The sequence below is a fragment of the Opisthorchis viverrini genome (assembly GCF_000715545.1).
Source record: "Opisthorchis viverrini unplaced genomic scaffold opera_v5_71, whole genome shotgun sequence".
Classification (NCBI taxonomy): Eukaryota; Metazoa; Platyhelminthes; class Trematoda; order Opisthorchiida; family Opisthorchiidae; genus Opisthorchis; species Opisthorchis viverrini.
Genome location: NW_008751727.1, coordinates 1444309 through 1466662, shown reverse-complemented (window position 1 = coordinate 1466662; position 22354 = coordinate 1444309). Strand labels below are relative to the sequence as shown.

Here is a 22354-nt window from a genome sequence, read left to right as displayed (position 1 = left end):
TTCTATCTGTATGTTCTGACAAAAAGAGACTTGTGTATTTGGGGGGCGGTTCTCGGTAACTATGTTTTCAGACAATGTTAGCTATTTTCCGGGTTCGGCGTCGAATGGGCTACGATTGTCGATGGATGTCAAACTATCTCCAGCTTCACCACTGGACACCTGTCATTATCGAGGCCATATAAACAAAAAGTCTAACACAACTCATTCATTGCTACTTTATAGTGACGTTTAGGAGAAAGCAAAGTATGTCGTAAAATGTGTTTACCAATCTATCACATCCCGTTCTTTTCTCACAAGGCCCGACACACTTCTGTTGTGCCATTTATGCACTTGGCCACGTCTCCTCCGGACTGTGGTCTTGCTTGAAATCGGGGAAAATTTCACCAATTTTTTAGCTTTTCCATTCACGCTGGACATTTGATACCAAGTTCCACAACGGACCAAACGTACTGGTGCGTTGCGATGTGACGAGGCTGTTGTCGAAGTGAATTCAACCGAGGGTTTTGGAATTCGCAGATCCAGAACACTATCTTCAGAGTCCATATGCGCCGTTCGTGTGGAATGATACGAGGAGTGGTCATCATCAGATGATGTTTGTGTGGACGCATTTTCATACGATTTTCTCAGAGGACACGCAAACTGTGAGTGAAATCCATATCGGTGAAGAATATCAAGTATCTCCGGAGCGTTCTTGAAAACAGGCAAAAAGACAGGAACGATCACGGGTGAGCATTCGGCTTGTGTTTCACTTACCGAAGCTGAAGGTACTTCGCCGAGCCTGTTGGATGTTGGGGGATAAGGGTCTGCGGATGGCTGGGAAGATTCTGCACATGTGAGCCACAAATAGAGGAGATCCGAGAGTGCCGAAAATGATGGACTTCCGGTGGAAACTTTCGGCCATTCGTGTTCCGTAGCTTCCGAATTGGGTTGCGAATATCCAGCTTGGTTGAGGAACGTTTTCGGTTTAGGACATGTTACAGTACTGGCTTGAGTGAAAACACCTTGCTCCTGTGCTACTGAACAGCTAGAGTTTAGCATAATATCCCGCGTTTTGGATGAGGTAGTTGCGGAGGCATGATGATCGGCTGAAGCTACACGGGGCAGACGTCGACGAGTTCCTTGTGGTATTGACTTCATAGTTTGGGAAAGGACCGGTGAAACGCTCTTTCCGATCACATTACTATCACTTTTGTTTGTCCCCAGGTGGGAATACGGAACGTAAGGCGGCCTTCCAGAAGTTACTAGAGATGGGAGTGGAACTGAAGATCCTGTGTTGCAACGACGCTTTTTAAACTGGGCCCTCCGGAGTTGATCAAAGCAAATTTGTGAACAGCAAACTGGTGCTTCACCAAGGTCCGAATTCGCGTGTGACGTAATCTCTGTCGTAAACAGTCTGCGGGGACGATGGCACCAAGTACACCGAGTCTCACTTACTGCGATATCATCTGGTGCGCTAGTTGAACTGCTGTCTGCGTGAGGGCTAGCAATAACCCGAAGCTTGACTGGAGTCTTGTCAGTATTATCCATTTGTGACATATGTATAGTTCCTAACAAAGTGATAGTTTGTTGGTTCGGTAGTCAGGCTATCGGCAGCAGTGAATTGCCATCAACGAGACAACACAACATTTCCGTACCAAACTGGGACGCAAATTAGCTTTGTGGTAGGTCTGCTCTGCATTTGTACGGTTTTGGTTTAACCAACCCACTTAAGCAACCTATCAGATTACCGACAGGCGACTGATGCTGAGAGAGAAAGAGCTAAGCGACTGACTCAGTGGAAATTGGAGTACAAAGCGCGCGCTTAGTAAAAGGGGTGGATCACGTGTGTCCGCTTTGGTTGTAGCTTGTTGACCGAGGAAAACTGATATTCTCGCTGGAGTGGTTGAGATGCCAGACGCAACTTGTTCTCGGTGCTGCTGTTCTTGTCGTTATTGGGAGTCATGTAATCTTATACCACGATGAGGTCTTGCACATCCGATCCATCGAGTCAGAGCACACGGAAATGTCCATAGACAAACAAAGACAAGCGTATACACAACAGTTGAGCGCGTTCGTATGCTACCATCATATGCGCACCGAGGAACGCATACCTCGCTTGCTGATGAGATTAGCTCAGGTTACAGTTGTGGTGTCCTATAACACATTTGACAGGCCGGTACAAGCATACCCGTACCGGATCTTCATCACACTCGCATGGCTTAGTCGTCGACTGTGTTCCCTACCCTAGCTCACGGTTGGCTGATATTTGCCGCGAATTTGGATCACCTTCAGAGGTTAGTAATTTGATATTTTGCATCCGTTATTTCACTCATGTTGGTTGTGCTTTGATTGGTCATCACTCTATCAGTTCCCCAGGGTTACGGCTGAGTATTCCAGCGATTTTAGTGGCCCAATGTCGGTATGACTTATTCTAAGCCTCGAATTATAGTTTAAACTCATACCGCTATGTGCACTACATTCCACGCCCGCTTGTGTTTAGCGGATAGTTGAACGGTAGGTAGTAGCATCCGGAGACTGGCTTGTAGTGTTGTCTAGGATAGGCGGTCAGCCAGTATAAGCCACCGAAGATTGTTCAATAAAGATAAGAAATCTGATCAACCATAGCATCTGACATTCACTTCATGGCTATGGAAGAGAATGTTGGTAGCTCAGGAAGCATAGGTGGTCGTTGGTTTGTTTGCTGATCTGTGCGGTTTGATTGCAAACGTTTCTGGAGGCATGGTATTCTACGGCTGATTCGATCAGCCGGTGCACCCCTACATGCAAAGGACCCGCTCCTCCACCGGAACACTCAAGAAGTGCCAAATATCGGATTCACAAACCAGGAAGTCGGATCAACAAAGGTTACAATGCGGAATCCGGGGTGGTCAACGACAGGGGTCACTCCAGCATCGATCAGAGCACGAGGGTATGGGAAGCCAGGCTCACAATTCACGTGATCATCGATCAATCAGGACACAGGATAACAGAACAACCAAGCGAACCGAACAACCAGTCGTGATCGAAGGTCAACCCCTGCTAGCAGCATGTACAATAACATGCACACAACACTAATCAACGTACAACCACCAACCCATCGCTGCGCTCAAAAACGCATTGATGACGTCACCTCGATTGGTGATGAATCGTTTATCCATCTCAGCTAACAAACCAACGACCATTCACTTCATTTCCACACAACCTTCCAAGATCATATCAGTGTCCTTAATGCTTGTGAAACCAACAATTTTGTGACCGAGTGATCATGCCATCCGTCGTAAAACGCCCGATCAGTGGAACGGTTTGGAAACCTAGATATGGGACATTCATGCTGAGACACCATCAGTTTACCGAGCAAGCAGACTGGGACTGGTGGGAAAAGATGATGTCGGTGAGGCAGAAATGACTGGTTCCTAGGACAGTACACACAGTGTTCTGCCTTTCATGTTGCCGAGGTTGAATTCTAACCGAAGTCGAAAAGCACCAACGCTTCGACTGTATGTCGCGCTTTGAACTTAAACACATGGACTATTCTGTCCACACTATTGGGCTTTACGGGAAACCTGATGCGCCGTCAGTTTCCTCATGAGACCGGTGCCCCCAAAAGGAGCACAAATTAGTGCATTTTACTCCCCTAAAACAAACTTAAATACGAAATTTGGGACTGAGAGTGGCTAAAAGCACAATAAATCCCAAGGCATACAAATTGCTATCCCTGTTCAAATGAGGCAATGATTTTTTAGTGTTTATCACAGGCTGATGTGAATGAATGTGGGTATTTCATTATCGTAATGCGTCCTTAGGCTCGATGAAATGTCAGCTTGACCGCGTTTCATACAGCCTTTTCGGAAACACCCGTGAATAACGATTTCCAAAGGATACTTATGGTGACCGGACCATACAGTTCTGTATTAAAAACTGTTTGTGATGTGAAATTTCCTTTCTCGTTGGATAAGTGGTACAAACAGGCGGGATCGGGATTGCTCCTCTATTAAGGTTCCAAAGCACATCATAATATCACATCCATGCACTCTTGCGTGCCACTGAGGTCTTCAATCCAAGTAAGCTTATTGCTGCAATCTGTATGTACACAAAATAAAACTCTGGTCTTAAAATTTGTAAGAATTCGTTTTGACAGCTTGCTAATGAGTGCGTATTACAACTGAACTTGGAGGTCAACAAGCATTTTCTGCGAATAGTCAAAATGACTACATTGGATAGTTTAAACTAACGTTCGAATGAATTAGCGCATTAAAAGGAGTTGTGGATGTAAAGGTAGAATCTCAGTAAGCAATGAACCAGCCTTGGTTCTGAATGGCATGTCTCGATTCTTGTTCGTTCGGGAACGGAGAGGATTAAATGTTCTCTGTGTTGAGTGCAGTAAGTGCATTTGGGACCATTTGTGCTCAGGTGCGGACAAAAAATCCGAAAATCAAAACATGCCGTCCAAAAGGGCACAAAAGTCAGTCTTCGGAGATAAACTTCCACAGAGGCATAACGCAAAATCTGTCGGGTAAAAGTATGGCCCTAAATATCGCAAAAGGTACTGCGTTCCCATACAACCGAATTGCCCAAATTTCGTTTACAGCGAAACTGGGAACGTCAAAAATTATCTCAACTAAATTCAACTCTGTAATGAGTTTCAAGTAGTAGAAAACATAAGCCGTCCACTTGACCTGATCGGGGTCCATTAGCCGCACAATGATCTTAGCTGCAAAACCTTTTGTGTCATTTCGTTGCGCATGTTCTCAAAACAAAAACCATCCTAATCTACTTTCATATTTTTGCATCCACCAAATCTCATTATCCACTGAGGCAATCATACCTCTTGCAGGAAAGTCTCATGGATTAGTTTCCCAGCATCGCTGAAACCCCGAGATGCCTAAATGGGGCTCAAAAGTTTGGACTGGTACTCTGAACTCAACTGCCTGATTGCTTTAGTTCATCAGGGACACGTCACAGCTTTCGAAAATTCTATCCCATTGTGCGAAGACTGAGCGCCCAACTGACTCGACAGAAGGCCTACGACCTTGTCAAGTCAGACGTTAGGACCACCACATGTCCAACAAAGTATTCGATCGGTCGTTTCAAACAACGCTGGCTGTCCAAATACACTTTACCGTCCAAGGGTACACTGGAACCTCTCGTCAATCGTACAAGCCTTATCATCCATTTTGCGCACAATTGTTGAAGTTGCTGTTGAGCTGAGCCGGTGAATGTGCCGGCTACACATGTGCCACAGAGATCAAGGTGACTGTTGCACATGTTTCACGGAAGATATTGAGGGACATTTTGGCCTCACAGGACATTGGGAAGATAATGCTGACGATGACAGTTTGCTAAAAAATTTCAGGTGTCGTCGACGTTGTTCAGCAGCGCAGTCAGTCAAGGACGTCTCAGCTGTACTGTTCCTCACAGGATCAAAGAATACCGTTTCGAACAACACAACTGGGGGACGTACTGGTAGATGCACGCATTTCACAGCTACTCGAATCACGAACAACGAAAATTTTTACAGGCTCTGCAAAAAGACCTAACCACTTGATTAGAGACCAGTAAGTGAACACCTTGTTATACCCAAGGTAACTTAAGGTTCCTATCGAGTTTCTTTTGGACACACACTGCAACGGCCGTAGCCAAACTGAGAATGTGAGTTAAAATGGGAAAGCGTCCCGAGTTTTCGTTTATTGTTAGGTTCTGGACCCACAGGGAGACGCGCTCCTTCTTACTTGAATAGAGACACCTATAGGTCCGCCTTGTGTAACGTTCTCCGTAGTTACATGTGAGCTGACGTACACAGCGGTAAACAGTGCGTGTTTAGAACCCGGAACTTCAGGGGATCGCATGTCACTTTTAGCGATGCAACTAGATGTTCAGTTGTCTAGGCGTAGCACACTACTCACAGTGTTGCTGAAAACTTCCACGATTTGAATCACCCCATTTGAAGAGCTCTGTAAATATGGTCCTTCTAGATATACTCACAGTTAGGTTTCTTTTGTTTCACATTGTTGTTTACTGGAGTGGTTGGGATATCCATTTCGGCCCAGGATACATTTATAGCTCAGCCTCAGTGCGCCGTGTCGGTGAGAAGATTAAAACTTGAGAAACGTCCGTTTCTCCGATCACGTCCAACCAATCCGTCGTAACTGCGCGTAATGGGTGAGTCCATATACGTGAGGCAGTCTTGTCCCCAAGGGCTTTGGATAAACCTCACGACTAGGATCTTACCCCTCGAGATCACCAGTGTATTATCGACACAGCGCTCCAACACGTGTCTCTCTATCACAACCATTAAATGTTTATCAGAAGTGTGCACAGCAGAGTCATGGACACTACCTGGGTGAATTCGGAAGCCTACGCTATATTAGTGCAAAGCAGGATCAAGTTTTGAAAACCGACGGTTTGATGCGGGGGATATTGATAAGTAGTGAGTGTAGATCTATTATGCACACATGTTCTTGATATTGGTCGGTGCCATGTGATAAGCTAAGTTTGGCAAACCTTTGGTGCTATATTTGCAGTTTTCTGAATGACCGGACTCAAACTATCATCCGACAACCTCGTCAATTTACTTTGCGAAGATTTAGTTGGATCGGTATGAGGTCTGTGTTTTCGGAATTCCATAAGCTTCGGTGGAGAACAACCAATCGACCTTCGATCCGTCTGTGTTTAAGAATTAGGCCAAGATGAGAACACACCTGTTTTCCTACTCAACCAGTAGGCTTTTCCATTAGAAGCCCACTTGGCCTGACTGCAGCATCAGGTTTCAACATTCGGAAGTCCCTGGAGTTAAGCCCTCGCGATACAAAAATATGTTTGATGACTGCGCCTTTACTCTGTGCAGGATGGCAATGAATTCGTTGGCAATATCAGCTGTATATCAGTTTTGGACCAACCAAATTTATCTGCACTAGTTAGTTGTGAGTCAGACGACCGGTTCGAAGGTTCTTCAAATATCACATCAACAAGGATGCGCGAGGTTAATTCATGTTTCAGATTAGAAGGGGCATTCACCTATAAATAGCTCAATCACTGGTTTCCAAAGGATGCACGCATTTGGCTCATCAGTACCACACCGCCGATGGCAAGATATAACGTGTCAGTCTCTTATGCTTACTCACCGATCAGTTTGTAACCACGTGATTAAACCGTTTTGTAGAGGCTATAAACAAAGCGATCTTATTCTTGGCATTCATAATTCGGTACCGACGACCCAATACGCAAAGCGTGCATACGCATCTGTGTTGTTCGACATATTGGTTCGATTATCGTTTCCACATTTAGCAATGCAAGTGGCTGGGTATATGGACAAGAAACGACCGGGATCTGAAAAGTTCAGCAAGACAGCAAGACGCGAAACCGTATATGAGTCTGAGTTAGAATGACCAATCGAAACAGGCGATGTACCTTCATGTACATTAATTCTGTAATTAAAAAGCTCAAGCTGTCTCGAATCTCTGAGGTAACAAAGGGCTTTCGAGAAGGCAGCAGACTTAAGGATCAGGTTCAAAGTCACGTGGAAATGTGCAACCCAGTTTCATGCCAAACGGCCTGTGTTCAGTTTTTCGGCCAACACTGTAATTAGTTGTAGGTGGTTGAGGGACCTGTAGAATTGGGATGCTGTGGATTTCATAGTCCCTGGCACTGGCCGGTCAAACCACGTAAGCAACTTAACGTGACCTGACTTTGTTCGAAGGAATTCAACAAGCCTACACGGTATTCATGCGTGAGCGGCTGTCCAGCTTTCCCGCGATTAGTCCAAGTAGCGAATGCCATTCGTCGGACACGCCTGAATTCACACTAGTGTTTCCATAGCCTCATAGCTGTCCAGTACACAAAAACTCCTCACCTATGCCCGACTTATGGGTTCGAGTGGCGATCCGATATCATATAATCTAATGTTATGAAACGCAATATAGAAAAGCAGAGAAAAAACGCTCAAGTGCATGTGTGAAAACGAGGTGTTTTATACAAAGGTCCCGGCAGACATAAAACAACAGAGTGGGAGCAAGGGATGGCATCGAGCAATTTATACGGTCAACCGAAGTAGCTCGGCAAAACGGTCCACAGCTTGTTCAAAATCAAATGCGGTCAGATCAGAAGTGCACAATTTAGTACCCATAGAATCTTGTGCAGATTCGGCCACGGCGGCACCAACGACCGAAACTGATGTCGATGTGTGTGGAGAGGAATCGTGAGGTCTTTGATGAACAACACTAGACGAACGACTCCTAGGGCTGCGCGAGGAGCGTGCCATACTCGATCTGTGAATTCGACGTGCTGGACGGCCGAAAACATTGGAGGATTTCTGTTTGCGTGGTGAAAATAGAAGGGACGTCGTACGAGAATGTAAGCATGCGTCAAGAATTCGGGTAGCGACTGAGGTAGAAACTCAGCACAGAAAGCTATCGAGGTTACCGGCTCAGCATTCACCGGTTTGCATCGCACATCAACGCAGACACAAGAAACCGGAAAGAACGGTGTCAGAAATCTAAGAGTTTAGATTCATCCACCTCACCTTGTACTCGGACAAAATGCAACAGAAATCACGACAAACTTAGTTCATTCGAAAACGCAGCATAATGAACAATGGCTACGGAGGTTCGAATTAAGGTTAGAGGAAGGACCGTTAATTGAGCTTCACATATCTGAGTTCCTTGGTTCAGCTGTAACATCCTTCCGGTGCCTAGATGCCATGCCACACGAAGGATGGAATACTGCCAGGTTGCCCAAGGCTGGACAGAGGTCGGGTTCGAACCATGGACTTTCCGGGCAGTAGATCCGAGCTCTAACCGCTGAGCCATCTCACCCCATTAAATTGCTTTAACAAGAAACAAAAAAAACAAGAAAAAAAGAAATCATAGTTCTTTAACAATCATAGAAGTGCACCAGCTCGTTAGTCACCGAGCAGATGTCCCTAGAAAACAATCAAACAAGAAGGTTGCAGCACAACGCACTTAGTGAGGGCGGCTAAGGATATGGAGACGTGCGGTCCTGATAGGGTGACAGGTGGTACTGCCCAAGCGCAAAACCGAACTGGAGATGGTGATTTGACAGACAGCAACTCGACTGACAGTAAATGGCAGTACGACTAACAGAATAAATAGAAACAGAAAATGGTTTTACTTCCAAAAACATCAGAAGCATTCGGTTTTTGGAACTGTTGTGCCTTATTACCGCGACGTTTTGAACGAGATGACAAATGAATGCAAGACCTGACTTCGTACCCGTGGTTCAACTACTCTTGTGTGCTTCACCGACCATAAAACTGAGGTGAGCTGGACTACAAGAAGCACTAACCCGCACCTTAGCTGGGAGCAACATCGATGTTTGTTGTCTTGCAGGAATTTTTCTCTATGATTGCACCACAATCCTCCTAAAATCCCAGTCATTAGCCTCAAATGTCACGTCTCAGCTACGCTTATCGGAAGGCGAAGTGGCATTAGCAACCGGCTCGCGGATGTGTGAATCGCGTGCCAAACCGACGGGCTGAATGAAGTCGACTCCACACTGTCCGGGTGGTGAGGATTCTCAAGGTCAACAGAAATCGTACTCCGAAAATATACCTGTCAAGATGCGCCCAGACGTGAAAAAAGCACATGTGCAGGGAGTGACGCACCCCCAAGGTCACCATCCGTACGACACGTTTCGGATAGCAAGTGCGTTGGCGGAGCTTACCTAACACGGCTTAGCAACATAAGACTAGTGGAGTGGGGCTGAAATTGCTCACGGCCGGAACACCGCCATTGGCTGTACAGAACGAACAAGTGAACAAGCATATCTGGCCACTTAGTCATCCGATATATTTGCACAGAAGCTCTGTATGTTTTGTCCTGACAATACAGCCGTGTCCCGAGTTCTCCATCTTCTCCTCATCGCGCAGTCTGGCAGGCTCAGTGCGGGCGTAACCATTATACGACGTCACAACGTTATCGTTCGTTAACTAAGCGTACGCACCGACAGACTATGGTGCTGGTTCGGTCAGGGAAGACTTCCACGACCAGTTACATGCACTTCTCCGGTGAGCATCTTCAGACATTACTGTACTTGTTGGAGAACCCGACAGGCAAGCAGGCCGTTTAAACATCCAGGAAAGAAAGTTGGGAGATCCTCTCTCCTATGACACAGTGAGGGACGATAATGATGATCAGCTGGTGAACTTGTGGATGGACTATTTTTAGCTGGTTTGAACTTCCAACATCGTCGACAACAACTGTCCACGTAGATGATCTCAGATTGATCATCACGTAAGCAAGCGCAGTTGACGTGGTTCTGTGCTCGTTGGAACACTCATGTGGAATCAGCAGTGTGCTCGCATCCATGCGCGTTAAAATTCCAGAGCATTTCTGTGAGTTATGCTCCGCTGTGAAATGATGCGTCCAAGTTGATTCAGCTAACAACTCCTGGAAACTTTTAGTGACAGCTCAATGTCAGCTGAAATGTAGAATGTATAGTCTGTTGATGGCACCGCAGTGGTTTCACTAGGAATACGCCGAGTTGACGTATATTTTCCTTCAGTTAATGCCTCTGTAGCTACTTTGTACGGATGGCTGGTTTACTGCTGTAAATCAATTCACAGCCCAAACATAGGACTTCAACGACAGATTGCTTTGACCATAACCCTTTATGTCAAAAGGGTCATTTTATCAAACCAGATTGACCTATACAGAAGAAATATCCCGAAAAAAATGTCTTACCAATTCACCGGACAGTTCGCGGAGTAGAAGCTGCTTATCTGAAGGCGATGTCTGCGCGCTAGCCAGAACCAGAGTAGCTTGAGAGCAAATAAGTGATACGGTCATTTCGTGCGCCTGCACGAGAAGTGATCTGAAATGGGAATGAGATCTGAAAGAAAGCACACACCACGCAGGAGGGAACGTTTTTTTCTATTGAGGAGGAACCAGTGCCTAGGAAAACCTACCTTAGTCTGTTTTTGTCTCTGTTAGCCCCAGTTACTTCCGCCAGCCTGGTTTGACCGCATACCTAGAACGGGACAGAAAAGATCAATCAACACCGCCTAGCAAACAACGGGGCAAAACATGTCTAAAAATGGTCATTTTTTATTCCGGTGTAATTTTACAGCCGAGCTGGAACGCAGATTGTTGATCCTGAAGCAGAATTCCTAAAACACTCATCACCGACGCAGAGTGGCACTATATCGCGTCCAAATACAGACCGTTCAGGCTATTCATCGACGATTTGTGAGTGTTGAGGTTTCCGATACGGAACTTTGAGTGACGCGTAGGTTCGACAATCCCGAATCTCAAAGGAAAGGACTGGGTTCGTAATTCTACGGGACTGTTTCCGCAAGGGTAAGCAAACATGTACAACAAACTTCAATTGTTCAAGTCCGCAGCGTCAACAAGTTCACAGGTCTGTCACTGACCGGCACAGCGCAGAGTCAACGTCCGCATACCAAACAACGGCGAGCGGAATGATGGCTCAGTCTCGTGCTTCTCATTGGGTATGCGATCACACGGAACTCGTGAGAAAACAGGTCAAGGCAGGCTCGGCAAATGGGACATGAACACGCATGGGTAAGTAGGTCAGCGGCGCACATTCACACATGTCAATCCACAAGTGTCAAAAAGGACCGCCACTGCGGCAAGGTGAGTGGCGGGTACGGACAAGCAAAACAACTGGAGATCAAAAGTACATACGCGGAGTGAGGAAATGAACGGGGAAACTATCACGAGGTCAAGTAAGATTCAACAGCGACCGAATGGGACAGTTGAGAGTGGAACCAACTCTCAACGGGTTCGTGGAATGTGGATATCGCTCAGTGTTCCTCCTCGCCTTTTCAGCACATTTGCAGAATGAAACCTCGGTTGAAAGTTCAAAAATTGCTCACTACGGGAGAAAGATTGCCAAACTATCCAACCTACGACGGAGTTCCGATCACAAAATGCGAAAACATCAGTAGAAGCACCACACACTTACGCGAAACGGTGGACCAGGAGATACACTCAGAAGAAACCTAGTAATACAGTGTCGAGTGCGATTGTTGGAATTCCTTATCTGAAATATTCTCCAATGCACCCGATTGTCAAAGCTGCTTCAACAAAAAAAACCGACAACTGGGCTAAACAGTCAAGGATGGAGAATCATAATACATTCCAACCGACTGGATACTAGCACTCGCTAGGACGGAACCTAACTCCGCCAGGTTGCGCGTAAAATACATTGAGCTAAGTGTTAGAGACGTGCTTTCATTAACAGATGCCTCCACTCTAGATGGACCGAGCCGGCTAGCACACAAGGTCGAATAGTAGGGCAAGTGCGTTTAGTATGGTGTCTTTGAATTACGCCAGACAGAATCAAAGTCAGGTAAATTTGAGGTACGAATACAGAATTGTATTGGTGAACTACAGTTTGCAGTTCACCAATGATACCTACTAAACCGTGTAAATTGAATCGGGGTATTTTTCAGACACTTTGGTTTGCGGCGACAACCGCAAAACAGTTTGGATATATAACGTTTAGCGTTTATGAGAGGGCATATGGTGGTTCTGAAAGACCGGACAGCAGTCAAATTCACACAACTGTCCGACGGCCGTGGTTTTCTGACATTCGAACTTTGGTGCGGTCGACAAGAGAGCTGAGATATGCTTACATAAGGTGACGCGAGTGCACACGGTGAAGTAACAACAAACGGTCACGACGCAGTGACCATTCGGCCATCACGTCTCCTACTTGGGGTTCGCCAAAAGCGTTCAGGATTCAGGCATGTTCAATGGACAAACTACACCACATGAATGAAAGCATTTTCCAACTTAATGGGAAGCGCGTAGCTTATGAGGCTTTTTGGGACGGGCCAAATCTACTCTACAACGCAGTGCTCAACCTCGACAGTTATTTGCATGCAATTTCTCCGTGTGAAACAATGGACATATTGTCATAACCTCTGAAGTGAACCATGTTCATGCTGAGATGTTAAGTGAGATACACCTCTTGAAATATATCTCATATTCTAGTTATTTAAGGATCTCACTGATCTCGGCCTTGTGCAGTACACGTGCTGCACATTAAAAAGACGCGAAAATTGCTTGGGGTGTATCCGTATATTGACGGTGATTGTCAGTTGTTCATCTTTTCTAGCGGAGAAGAACCTCGTACTTGCTACTCATCATCATCATTATCAGCCGCAAGAACTGCATACTTGTCGCACAGTGGCTGTAGATCCCACAGTTTCGTCCACCGATGATTCGGGGAGATGGGGTAGGTAGCTGCGCATTGAAGGAGGGAGCTGGCAAATTGGTCCTTAAATACAATACTGTCAGTGGAGTGTTAAGTGGGTTGGGAAAGGAGCTATGCGTTGAATCCAATAGTTTGGATTCATGAGAGCCACTGAGGGCGCCACCGGACCATATCTGACAATGTCTTCAACCATCGATGTGGCCTGTCTCGGGGCGTCCATCAAGGAAGGCGGCAGTGATCAGGGCAGCTAAATTTTCTGGTAATGGCTTTTATAGTTCGCTGCCAGGTCATTATTTGACCTCCCCTGTCTCGTTTCCACCCTTCATTTGGTTGTGCGAGGGATTCGGTCAGCTGGCATACAGCACGTGGCCAAGCCAGCGCAACGTATGCAGTGTGATCAGTTCATCTATCGTGGGTGAGTTATTTCTTCCGGATAACATTCGACGTACTTCAGCATTACCGACCCGGTGTTCCCACCAGACGCGGACAATGCTCCGAAGACACAGATGGTCAAACACTAAAAACCTTTTGACGTACTCGGCACGAAGCGGTTTTTGACCCGTAAGGTAATATCGAACGTATGGCGGCATTATAAACTCGACCTTTGGCGGTTAAGTTGATGTCACACATACGCCACAGGTGACGCAGGTTCCAAAAAGCTGCTCCGGCTTTCCTAATCTGGATGAAAATGGCAGTTTTCACGAGACCATCGAAGGAATGCCTTCCTCTTACTAGCTCTGGTAACTTTAAACAATCAATCTAACTCATCCTCTTAGTTTGTCATTTATCCTTGTCGTCAAACCTCAGTTGTGTACAACACTGCCTCAAGATTTCGATTTTATGAACACACCTAGGAAATGGAGAGAGGCCAATAAACACGTGTGGCCACTAACCGAGAATAGAATCACAAAGCTGGTGGGTCATACAGCAGATAGATACTATACTAAATGGAAGTGTGCAATTGATTGTCAAGATCTTTCGTATCAGATGCGGAGAAACGTTCACTAGATATCCGTGCGACACCATAAAAAATACGTCACTATAGACAATCGGAGAATAGAATAAAGGGAGGGAGCAATGAAATCGAATCATAAAAAGCGAACAGAAATTCACCTTGCTGATTAAATATCCAAGGGAATGAGCTAGGTTGAGCAGTCCACCGAAGCTTAAACGGAAACTGCCGTCATCTAAGTTGGGCGAATTGAACACCAACTGGATGGGACTTCGTAATTCGTGCAGTTCTTCGCACTGTCAAAAAAAAACGACAAAAGACATCACAGTTATTATCCGGACAACCCTTTTAGCTGAAATAGCGGGAACAGTGGCAACAGACGAACAAAGCGAAGTCAGGAGAGCTAGGACTATTTGGAGTGAGCAAGCCATAAGCCGACATTAGCCGGGATACGGGGCTTGTCTTTTGTTCCGCCAGTTGTAAGTTTGATATACCGTACTAGGTGGGATGTCAAACGTATTTCAACACGCTAGTGCTATGTTATTTCAAAAGGTTCCCTTACTCTCTGCCATCGGATATGTTTGCGCGAAAATGCACAAACTGAGCAATTAACCTAGGAAACAACATCGAACTCATCAGATGAAAGAATAAAGAAGTACAAAAACTCACACTCAGTAGGCTCAAATAGCCCAATGAAGGTAACTGAATTATGAGAAGGCTAAGGGAAGTGACCAAATGTCGAACTAGGCACTCGAGCTCTGCCTCTCCCGTACAGTCACTTCCAGTCGTCATTGCTGACGCATCTGTAGTAGGGAACAATGGGCTATCCAAACCTGCCTTCCGCAGTGGTGTGAGTGGTCGGGACGGGGACGCCGTCGAACGGCTTCGTGCGTCGGACATCTGAGTAGATTTCGATGGGGTGTGGTTCGGAGTTCCGCCCACTAAGGTCTTGGCTCCTGGCCGAAAGCCAGGACGTTCAAATAGGACAGTGCACACATGAATCTGAAACTCAGCCATGGAGAAAACTGCGGCAGCAAATTGTGGAGAGGATGCTGGTCCGTACGATGCCGCATAGCGTATCTAGAGTGGATAAAGCAACAAGTGATATGGACTTTCACATTGTTCGAAAAGTTGACTATGAACGGTCATCGTCACCCTCAATACCGAGGTGTGGTGAGACTAACGTGGTGATTTCACAAGGGCTAAACAGATTCTTCAAGGCAACTGAGAACAAAGGCCCTGAGGTAACCACGAATAGTAATCCGAACTTCGCGACACTATTGGTTTGGAGATAAAATCCATGAGACAGCGTAAACAAGTTTCCCACACTTATAATGAAAACTGTGCTTAGGCGCAGTGCTTTACACATTCTAGGAAGTAGTCAAATAATCAGCCGAAACTCACGTTGTCCGGCCAATTACCCTAGGAAATTCACATTTATAAGCGTGTAGCCCTGAAGCTCAACTGGGACAAGTCGGACAAACAATGGCTCACAAACTTATGTGTTCTTAACTGGTGAGAAGGTTCAATAAACAAGATTGCCTGAAGAGATATTCCTAATCGAACGAAGCAGCAGTAAAGTATCGTGAACGATAGGACATGCACGGTTCATTTAATAATGTTATCGAATTTGAAGCCTGCTTACATACCGGAGTTTATACGTCTGTAAGGGCAAATAATTAGACCGACGGGGATTAGTTCGATGAGCTGCAACGCAACGAACATCAGCATTCGAAAGATTCAAGCAGGAAAATTTGGGATTCATATCATTTGACGTACCGTATCAGCTGACAGATTCTCGTTTGCTCTGGAATCGGAACGGAACAGCACATTCATGCCAAGTGTCGGAAGACCGGATCCCGAAGTCACTGGGCTTATGCCAAGTGACTGTCCGGACAGGAGTACACGCCATAAAAGAGCACACAAGCTTTCGGCCAGTTGGATCCGAGAGGGAGACAACAGTCCTTCACGCAACAAGGAGGCTGTCGGTGGCAACGGTCTTTGCAATGTGGGGGTCAACAAAGCACCGTTGTAAAGCGACTCAGACCATAGAGTGAGCAAAGCCTCAAATTGAGAATAGTTCTCACTGCAGAAAGTGTGTAAAAGTTGTCCAACGAAAGGATGAGCGAGACCACCAAGGGCGTCATACAAAGAACAGAGGAATCGAAGTTGTGTCAGAAGCAAGGCTGTCCATTCTCCCTTGGTTGGGATCGAGCAGGGGACAGCGCTAGGACTGACGGACAACGGAGAGATATCAGAATTGACGGGAAGGGAAGTGCGTGACATCTGGAGGGTGGGAACAGGAAGACAACAAACGAAAGTGAACAAACTATCGGAGACTCCTCTAGGGGTATGAATCGGGAAAAATAGAACAAAAACTGGATGAAGGAATGAACGAAGATTTACATAGTAATACGGAAACACGGAAAAACGGGCAAACTTGGTAAAAGGAACCTTAAAATTAACTCAGCCATGTCACCATTTCGGTGCACCTCGACCGTGCAACGCGACAGAACCATGAGTGCCGAGGAACTGCAAGGCTGCTGAAACCTACACACAAGCAAGGGGTGACTTACCCTACAGGCGACCAGCCTAGTAACTTGTGCCTTAACCACTGGAGTGTTTCAAGAGCCTTGAACCATCATGGCTATCCAAAGTTAGCACACATTTCATTGGCGGTGGAATTCAGATTGTGATAACACGACATATATTAATATCACGTAAATAATGGTGAGCCCGAATCTCATTCAGAATCCCACTAACTCTGTTCGGATAAAGTATCCGGAAATTCAGTACAACCCATCATATTGATAATCACTTTTCTCATTTGCGATAGAGGAGTGCATAGATCAATGCACACATCTCATCATTAAATAGATATCCAACGTTTAGAATCACTGCAGACGCTTTTGAGTATGGATTACTGAAACCGTTAAAAAACCTCCTTGCACTACCGTCAGTCTACAATTAGCCCGAAGGAAGGATAAATTCACTAGACGTGTGGAACTTCGGTTTGGGAGATGGTGAATCGAGAGTTCAGTTAACGCATGACCACGTGATCTGAATGTCTCAGTGTGAGTTAATAACTATGCTGACCAGCCGTTTGTGGTAACTGAACGGCTCAGACTTCAACAACTAGCCGGAAGGTTCAGACCTATCTGGAGATTCGTGCTTCTCGGCATACACCGACTTCAATTACAGACTGGTCCACATAAATGAGCTTAAGGACCAGGGACCACTACATAAAGCCTTGGGAATAGGCATATGCGTCGTTTACACGAGGTAGATAACCAGTACAGGTGACCTTCTGAAAGTTAAACTTCCAGCGGATAGCGTAGGTAGAAATCGCTTTGTGGACAACTCACAGCAAATGTGGCTTCATCTTCTCGAATCCACTGTACAAGAACTTCGGTTCCGGGCCATATCAACGCTTGTGAAAGCAGCGGTCCGTAGGATGCGACCAACTCAGCACCAGAGAATAAAAACTGAGCACTTCTGCCATTCACCCCCTTTTTACCGTTCAAAAGAGTTTGGGATTCGTCCAAATCCGGATAGAGACGACGATTCATACAGGGGATCTGAACTGCACATGGAAGCGCAAGCATACTGACCAGACTTAATATATCACGACAGAGAGAAGCACCATTCCTCATCTGAAAGGTAAGGGGGTCATGATAAAAGTCGACGAACGAATTTCTTAAGAGATACGGTACAAAACCAACGAATACAAAAAAAAACAAATCACCAACTGTAACGGGCTGAAATATAGAAATCGGTCTGCGGAATGTATGAACAACCTATGCCATCTGGATTTCGGTGGTTCCTCGGTTAGCGCAAGCTGCTGTATGCAGAAGCCAAGCCTTAGCGAATAGCGCAAATAGTTACAACTAGCAAGTATGGTCTCTTAAACATTGCCGTAGTGTAGCCAAACTGATCCGAAATATCTGGGAACGTCGACCGTATTGGTTCAGACATGTGAAGTTTCGAAGCCCATGTCGAGGATGGCGTTAGTGCCAAGGTCGCCAGTTGACAACAAGAATGTGTCATCAAATTGGACGTAATCACCACTGCCAGATCTGACGTTGGAATAGAAATTCGGGCATTACGTTTGCAGATCTAGGCGCAGACTGTTGAACGCTGGCGGCGGAGGCAACCACAGTCCAGTCAAGTTAAAGTAAGCTCTTTATATCAGCTAAGCGCCTACATAGAATCTGAGAGAATAGAGGAAAGTCTGCCAGGAGCAATGTGTTGTGATCATCTGTGGTCCAAACATCGGAGAACAGAAAATACGAGGCAGACCAACCATGAAATGGACGTTGCTTCACCTCAGTGACAAACGAAACCAGAACTGTATGAATCTGTAAGTTGATGGGTGCGGCAAGTTGTTTATAGCATAAGCAACTGAACACTTGAGGGAGGTTGGACGCCTCTCCTCATACGGCGAACGCCAGGCGAACCACACGCCTTTAAGTTCTTGAATCACCAGAATGATGAAGTGAACGTAGGAAAAAGCGAAAAACAGCTCGTTGTTAGTAGTACAGAATACTAGCAAGTGGAAGAGTAGGGTGTTAAAAATTCACATCTGAGCTAGGCTGTTCTAAGTGGAATATAATTCTCCTGAATTAAAAAAAAATGGTTCAGATGCGGCACACTCCAACGCACATCTGCAGCAAAATGCTCTCCCAAAGAAGCGGAAGCCACAACAGGAAATGTCAAAACACATGTGAGGATCGTACTTTGGAATATTGTATCATGGTTTGGAGAAGATTATGCAGAATCCCCGTCTGCACCAGTCGATCTGAGACCAGATCGGGTCCGACAACCGTCCACAGTTGCATCACCAAGTTGATGCACTGACGAAGTGCCTAAAAGCAGCGAATAAAACAAGAACTTGAGCAACTTAGAGGCGAAAAATATTTCACGATACTCCAAACCATGCACTTTACAGACGTACGGGTGACAATAAACGAAGCATAAACAGACAAGGCCGAAATACAATATGAATATTTTATGCAACCTTTTTGATAGCATAGGCCTAGCCGTTGAGTTTTCAGGACCTCGTTACACAAAACAATATACAATAATCACTTTGAGAGAGAAAAAACACCGATAAGGTTTTTTTCATCTCCGCCATAGTTGGATGATTTTCCCGAGGATCAATGCAGTCGAGCCAGGGGGCAAGATGACTCGGTGGTTAGAACGCAGATTTACTGATCGGAAGGTCCGTGGTTCGAATCCGACCTCTGCCTCTCGACTTCCCCTGCCTAGGATTGGACAACCTGGCAGTAATCCAGCCCTCGTGCTTCCTTCGGGTGGTATGGCAGCTACGCGCCGAAAGGGTGTTACAGCTGAACGATTGTTATCGATTGCAGTTGAGCCTATCAGCTATAAGCCATGTGAAGGGCACGTTGGTTTCAGCTGCTACAGTATCCATCACCGGAAAATGGGAGAGCGGGGGAGATATGAAAAACATTGCAGACAATAGCATGATCGGCTAATTTGCACTGTATACCGTTCTGAGGGAACGGGAAACCTGGAAGCTACGCGTTGAAGATGATAGCTCTGATGCGGGAACGTCAATGACTGCGTGATTGAGTCATGTCCCCATTGTCATTAACCACTGATGAGTTGAGTCTCGGGTTCCCCATCCAGGAAGGCGACGGTTGTCAATCCGATTCGGTTTATTGGTCAGTGCTTTCAAACTTAGTTGCCAAGCCATAGATTGTCCACCTCTTGGTCATTTTTACTTAGCACAGGGCTGGGCGAAAACAGCTCTGCGAGGCACACGATCCCCTTCAGGGGGGTTAAACGCTCCAGATGAGTCTCTCTTTGGAGGTTGAGCAGTTATGTTACAGGGGAAAATGGAAAGAGTTTGAGTCTTACCAAGAAGCACAGAAAGAGTGAGCGAACGACTCGATCGCGTTGTCATCGATGAGGACTGATACAAAACGAAAGACGTAACCTGATGTGCGCTCACCCAAAAAGGATATCAACGTAAAGGAAAAGAAAAACCAAGCCGATTCCCTTGAGGATATGCAACCACAGTATCGCAAACTTACGAGTTCATCTGCGACAGTTAACTTTGTACAAAGCGAAAGTGGAGCCATGTAAGCGAACACACAGTGCAGCAGATCTAGGCGTAACTGCTGGAAATCGCCTTTGGAATTCTGTCTATCCGCCATCGCTGTTTCGTCCTTTGTCATTTGCAAGAGCAGAGAACAACTTGCCAACAGCTCTACGTGCATGTGTTGAGTTTGTTCGTCGGAATCGGGTCGGAACTGGAGTACCAAATAAAGCACTTGACCAAGACGGTCCTCCAGATCCGTGGGAGGAGTTTTGGGTTGCTTAAGAAAACATCTGAAAGGTAGAAAACTGCATGTGTACAGGGGGCGCTCGTTAGAATGAGCATAAAAAGGCGTGGGGTAGCCGGGAGTTAACAACTATGTTCTCTCAGATACAAGCAGTTTAGTTTGGTGCCATTTTCCCTCAAGAAGCCATATAATTAATGACTAAACCGGGGTATATTGAAGCAAGGCAGCAGCGTTTTGAAGTGGAGAGTAATAGCTGATGATTAACGCGCAGTGCAATCGGTAAATGGTGATCTGGACAGAGGTAGTCAGTCATTCCGCTCTAACTAGCCCAGAACATAGCCAGGACAAACTTCAATGCGAGAAAGAAAATCATACGAGGATTCATTCAGCAAACATCGCCTGAGAGAGTGGACAAACGGTCCGGCCCTTCCGTTAAGCTGGATTTTTAGGCTACTCAATTTATCATCGACCAAACCTACAGCAGACTCTCAAAATACTATTTCTTCGATCGGATTTAGTTGCCACAGTGAGCAGGGTGGACGAACGGCCGCCCGTTTTTCGCGTCCCACAGCATTACCCAATTCGAAGATCATGTTGGAACCAACGAAAACAGCAACGTCACGAAAGATCTGCGAACTTTGGTGCTTTCTTTGCCAGTGGCATTGTGCTTTCAACGCATTATTGAATATCAAAAAGTTCATGATGCCTCAGTCTGAGCAAACAGTGACAAACTTACTGAGTCTGATGTTGCAGTGCAGTCGTTAGACAGGAACCCAATTGTCCAGCCAGAGCTGATGTACCAGATTCGAAGGCAATGTCATTCTATAAGAAAAAAGGAAGGCATTTTAATGATGGGAAACAATGTACGGAGGGATGTTACATCTGATCAAACATCTCGGATGCTTACAAAATTATTGGAAACGCATAAGCTTACCAGCAAATGTAGACAAGTTAGCAGTTCCGTGACGATAGGACTGACATCAAGTGAACTTTCTGACAGAGAGGTCGCTGGTCGCTCGAACCCGGCTTGGATGAGCTTCAAATGTAGAACCAAAAGACATTTCCAACGACAAGTTGCATCATACAGTGCATCGAGTTGTGTTGACTGCTGCTGAGTAGTCTGGGATTCTGGGCTCGATCGGGTGTTGATTGGGATGGTGCGTGAATGCTGTCGCAGACGGTGTGCTACCAGCTGTGTGAAGACACAATTTGCAGTCAAGAACTAACGTGTGCACAACACTATACAGAGGGATCAAAGCGAGCACGAGTCGGTCAGAGCCGAGCAGAATAACATCCTGAGAGAGCTGATAGGCAATCAGCAGTGTATGAGTCGATACCGCGGAAGCAAAACCTTGTAACCTTGGGACAAATTACCCCAATACACATAACAGGACATTCATGGGATACAAAAAAGCTTCTCCTCAATAACTAAAAAACCACCTATGAGCAGCTCCCCAAAAACCTAAAATTGGATAGTGAAAATCCACTTTTCCGATAGATTTTGTGTGTTTGCGGAATTACTCAGTTTAGTTTGTGGTTCGGATATTTAGTCTTCGCACACATGGGCGAACGGCCGTGTGATGAGGCGATCTAGGGAGTGCGATAGGAGTACGGAAGCATTTTCTCGTCGACTCATATGCCCATAGCTATGAGAGCAGCGATTCTGCCTTCACATGAGGAATAACAGGTTACAAAAAGTCACTCCTAAAATCCGCACATGTCAAGAGCCCGGTGCACCTCTATACACATCTGTGTGCGTTTGAATCTATGCATCTATGCCTTATTCCCCACACTATCGAACAAGGTCAGCCTCAGTAGCCTAACGGGTCAGACTATCGGGTTGTCAGCTCCGGGTAGAACCCCTCGAAAAAAAAAACGCTTTGAAGGTCATGCTGGGGATAGAATTCCTGAAAAA

The 22354-nt window shown here is 45.9% G+C and overlaps 2 protein-coding genes across 2 annotated transcripts in view; both read right to left on the bottom strand.

Moving 5' to 3' along the window:
* Positions 1 to 261: 261 nt before the first annotated feature.
* Positions 262 to 1536, bottom strand: T265_04368 (hypothetical protein; the record flags this gene model as incomplete). The annotated part of the gene is made up of 1 exon (XM_009169089.1): positions 262 to 1536. One exon carries the CDS (start codon positions 1534 to 1536, stop codon positions 262 to 264), a length of 1275 nt encoding a protein of 424 aa, XP_009167353.1.
* A 6393-nt stretch (positions 1537 to 7929) lies between these two features.
* Positions 7930 to 22354, bottom strand: part of T265_13497 (hypothetical protein) — a gene marked incomplete at both ends in the record, with an annotated part of 38254 nt that continues 23829 nt past the window's right edge. The window contains 11 exon segments of the mRNA XM_009169112.1: positions 7930 to 8287; positions 10677 to 10806; positions 10901 to 10962; positions 14290 to 14424; positions 14798 to 15208; positions 15908 to 16414; positions 17494 to 17781; positions 18865 to 18993; positions 20188 to 20485; positions 21176 to 21261; positions 21374 to 21631. Of these exon segments, the coding sequence (XP_009167376.1) occupies positions 8009 to 8287; positions 10677 to 10806; positions 10901 to 10962; positions 14290 to 14424; positions 14798 to 15208; positions 15908 to 16414; positions 17494 to 17781; positions 18865 to 18993; positions 20188 to 20485; positions 21176 to 21261; positions 21374 to 21631 (2583 nt within the window).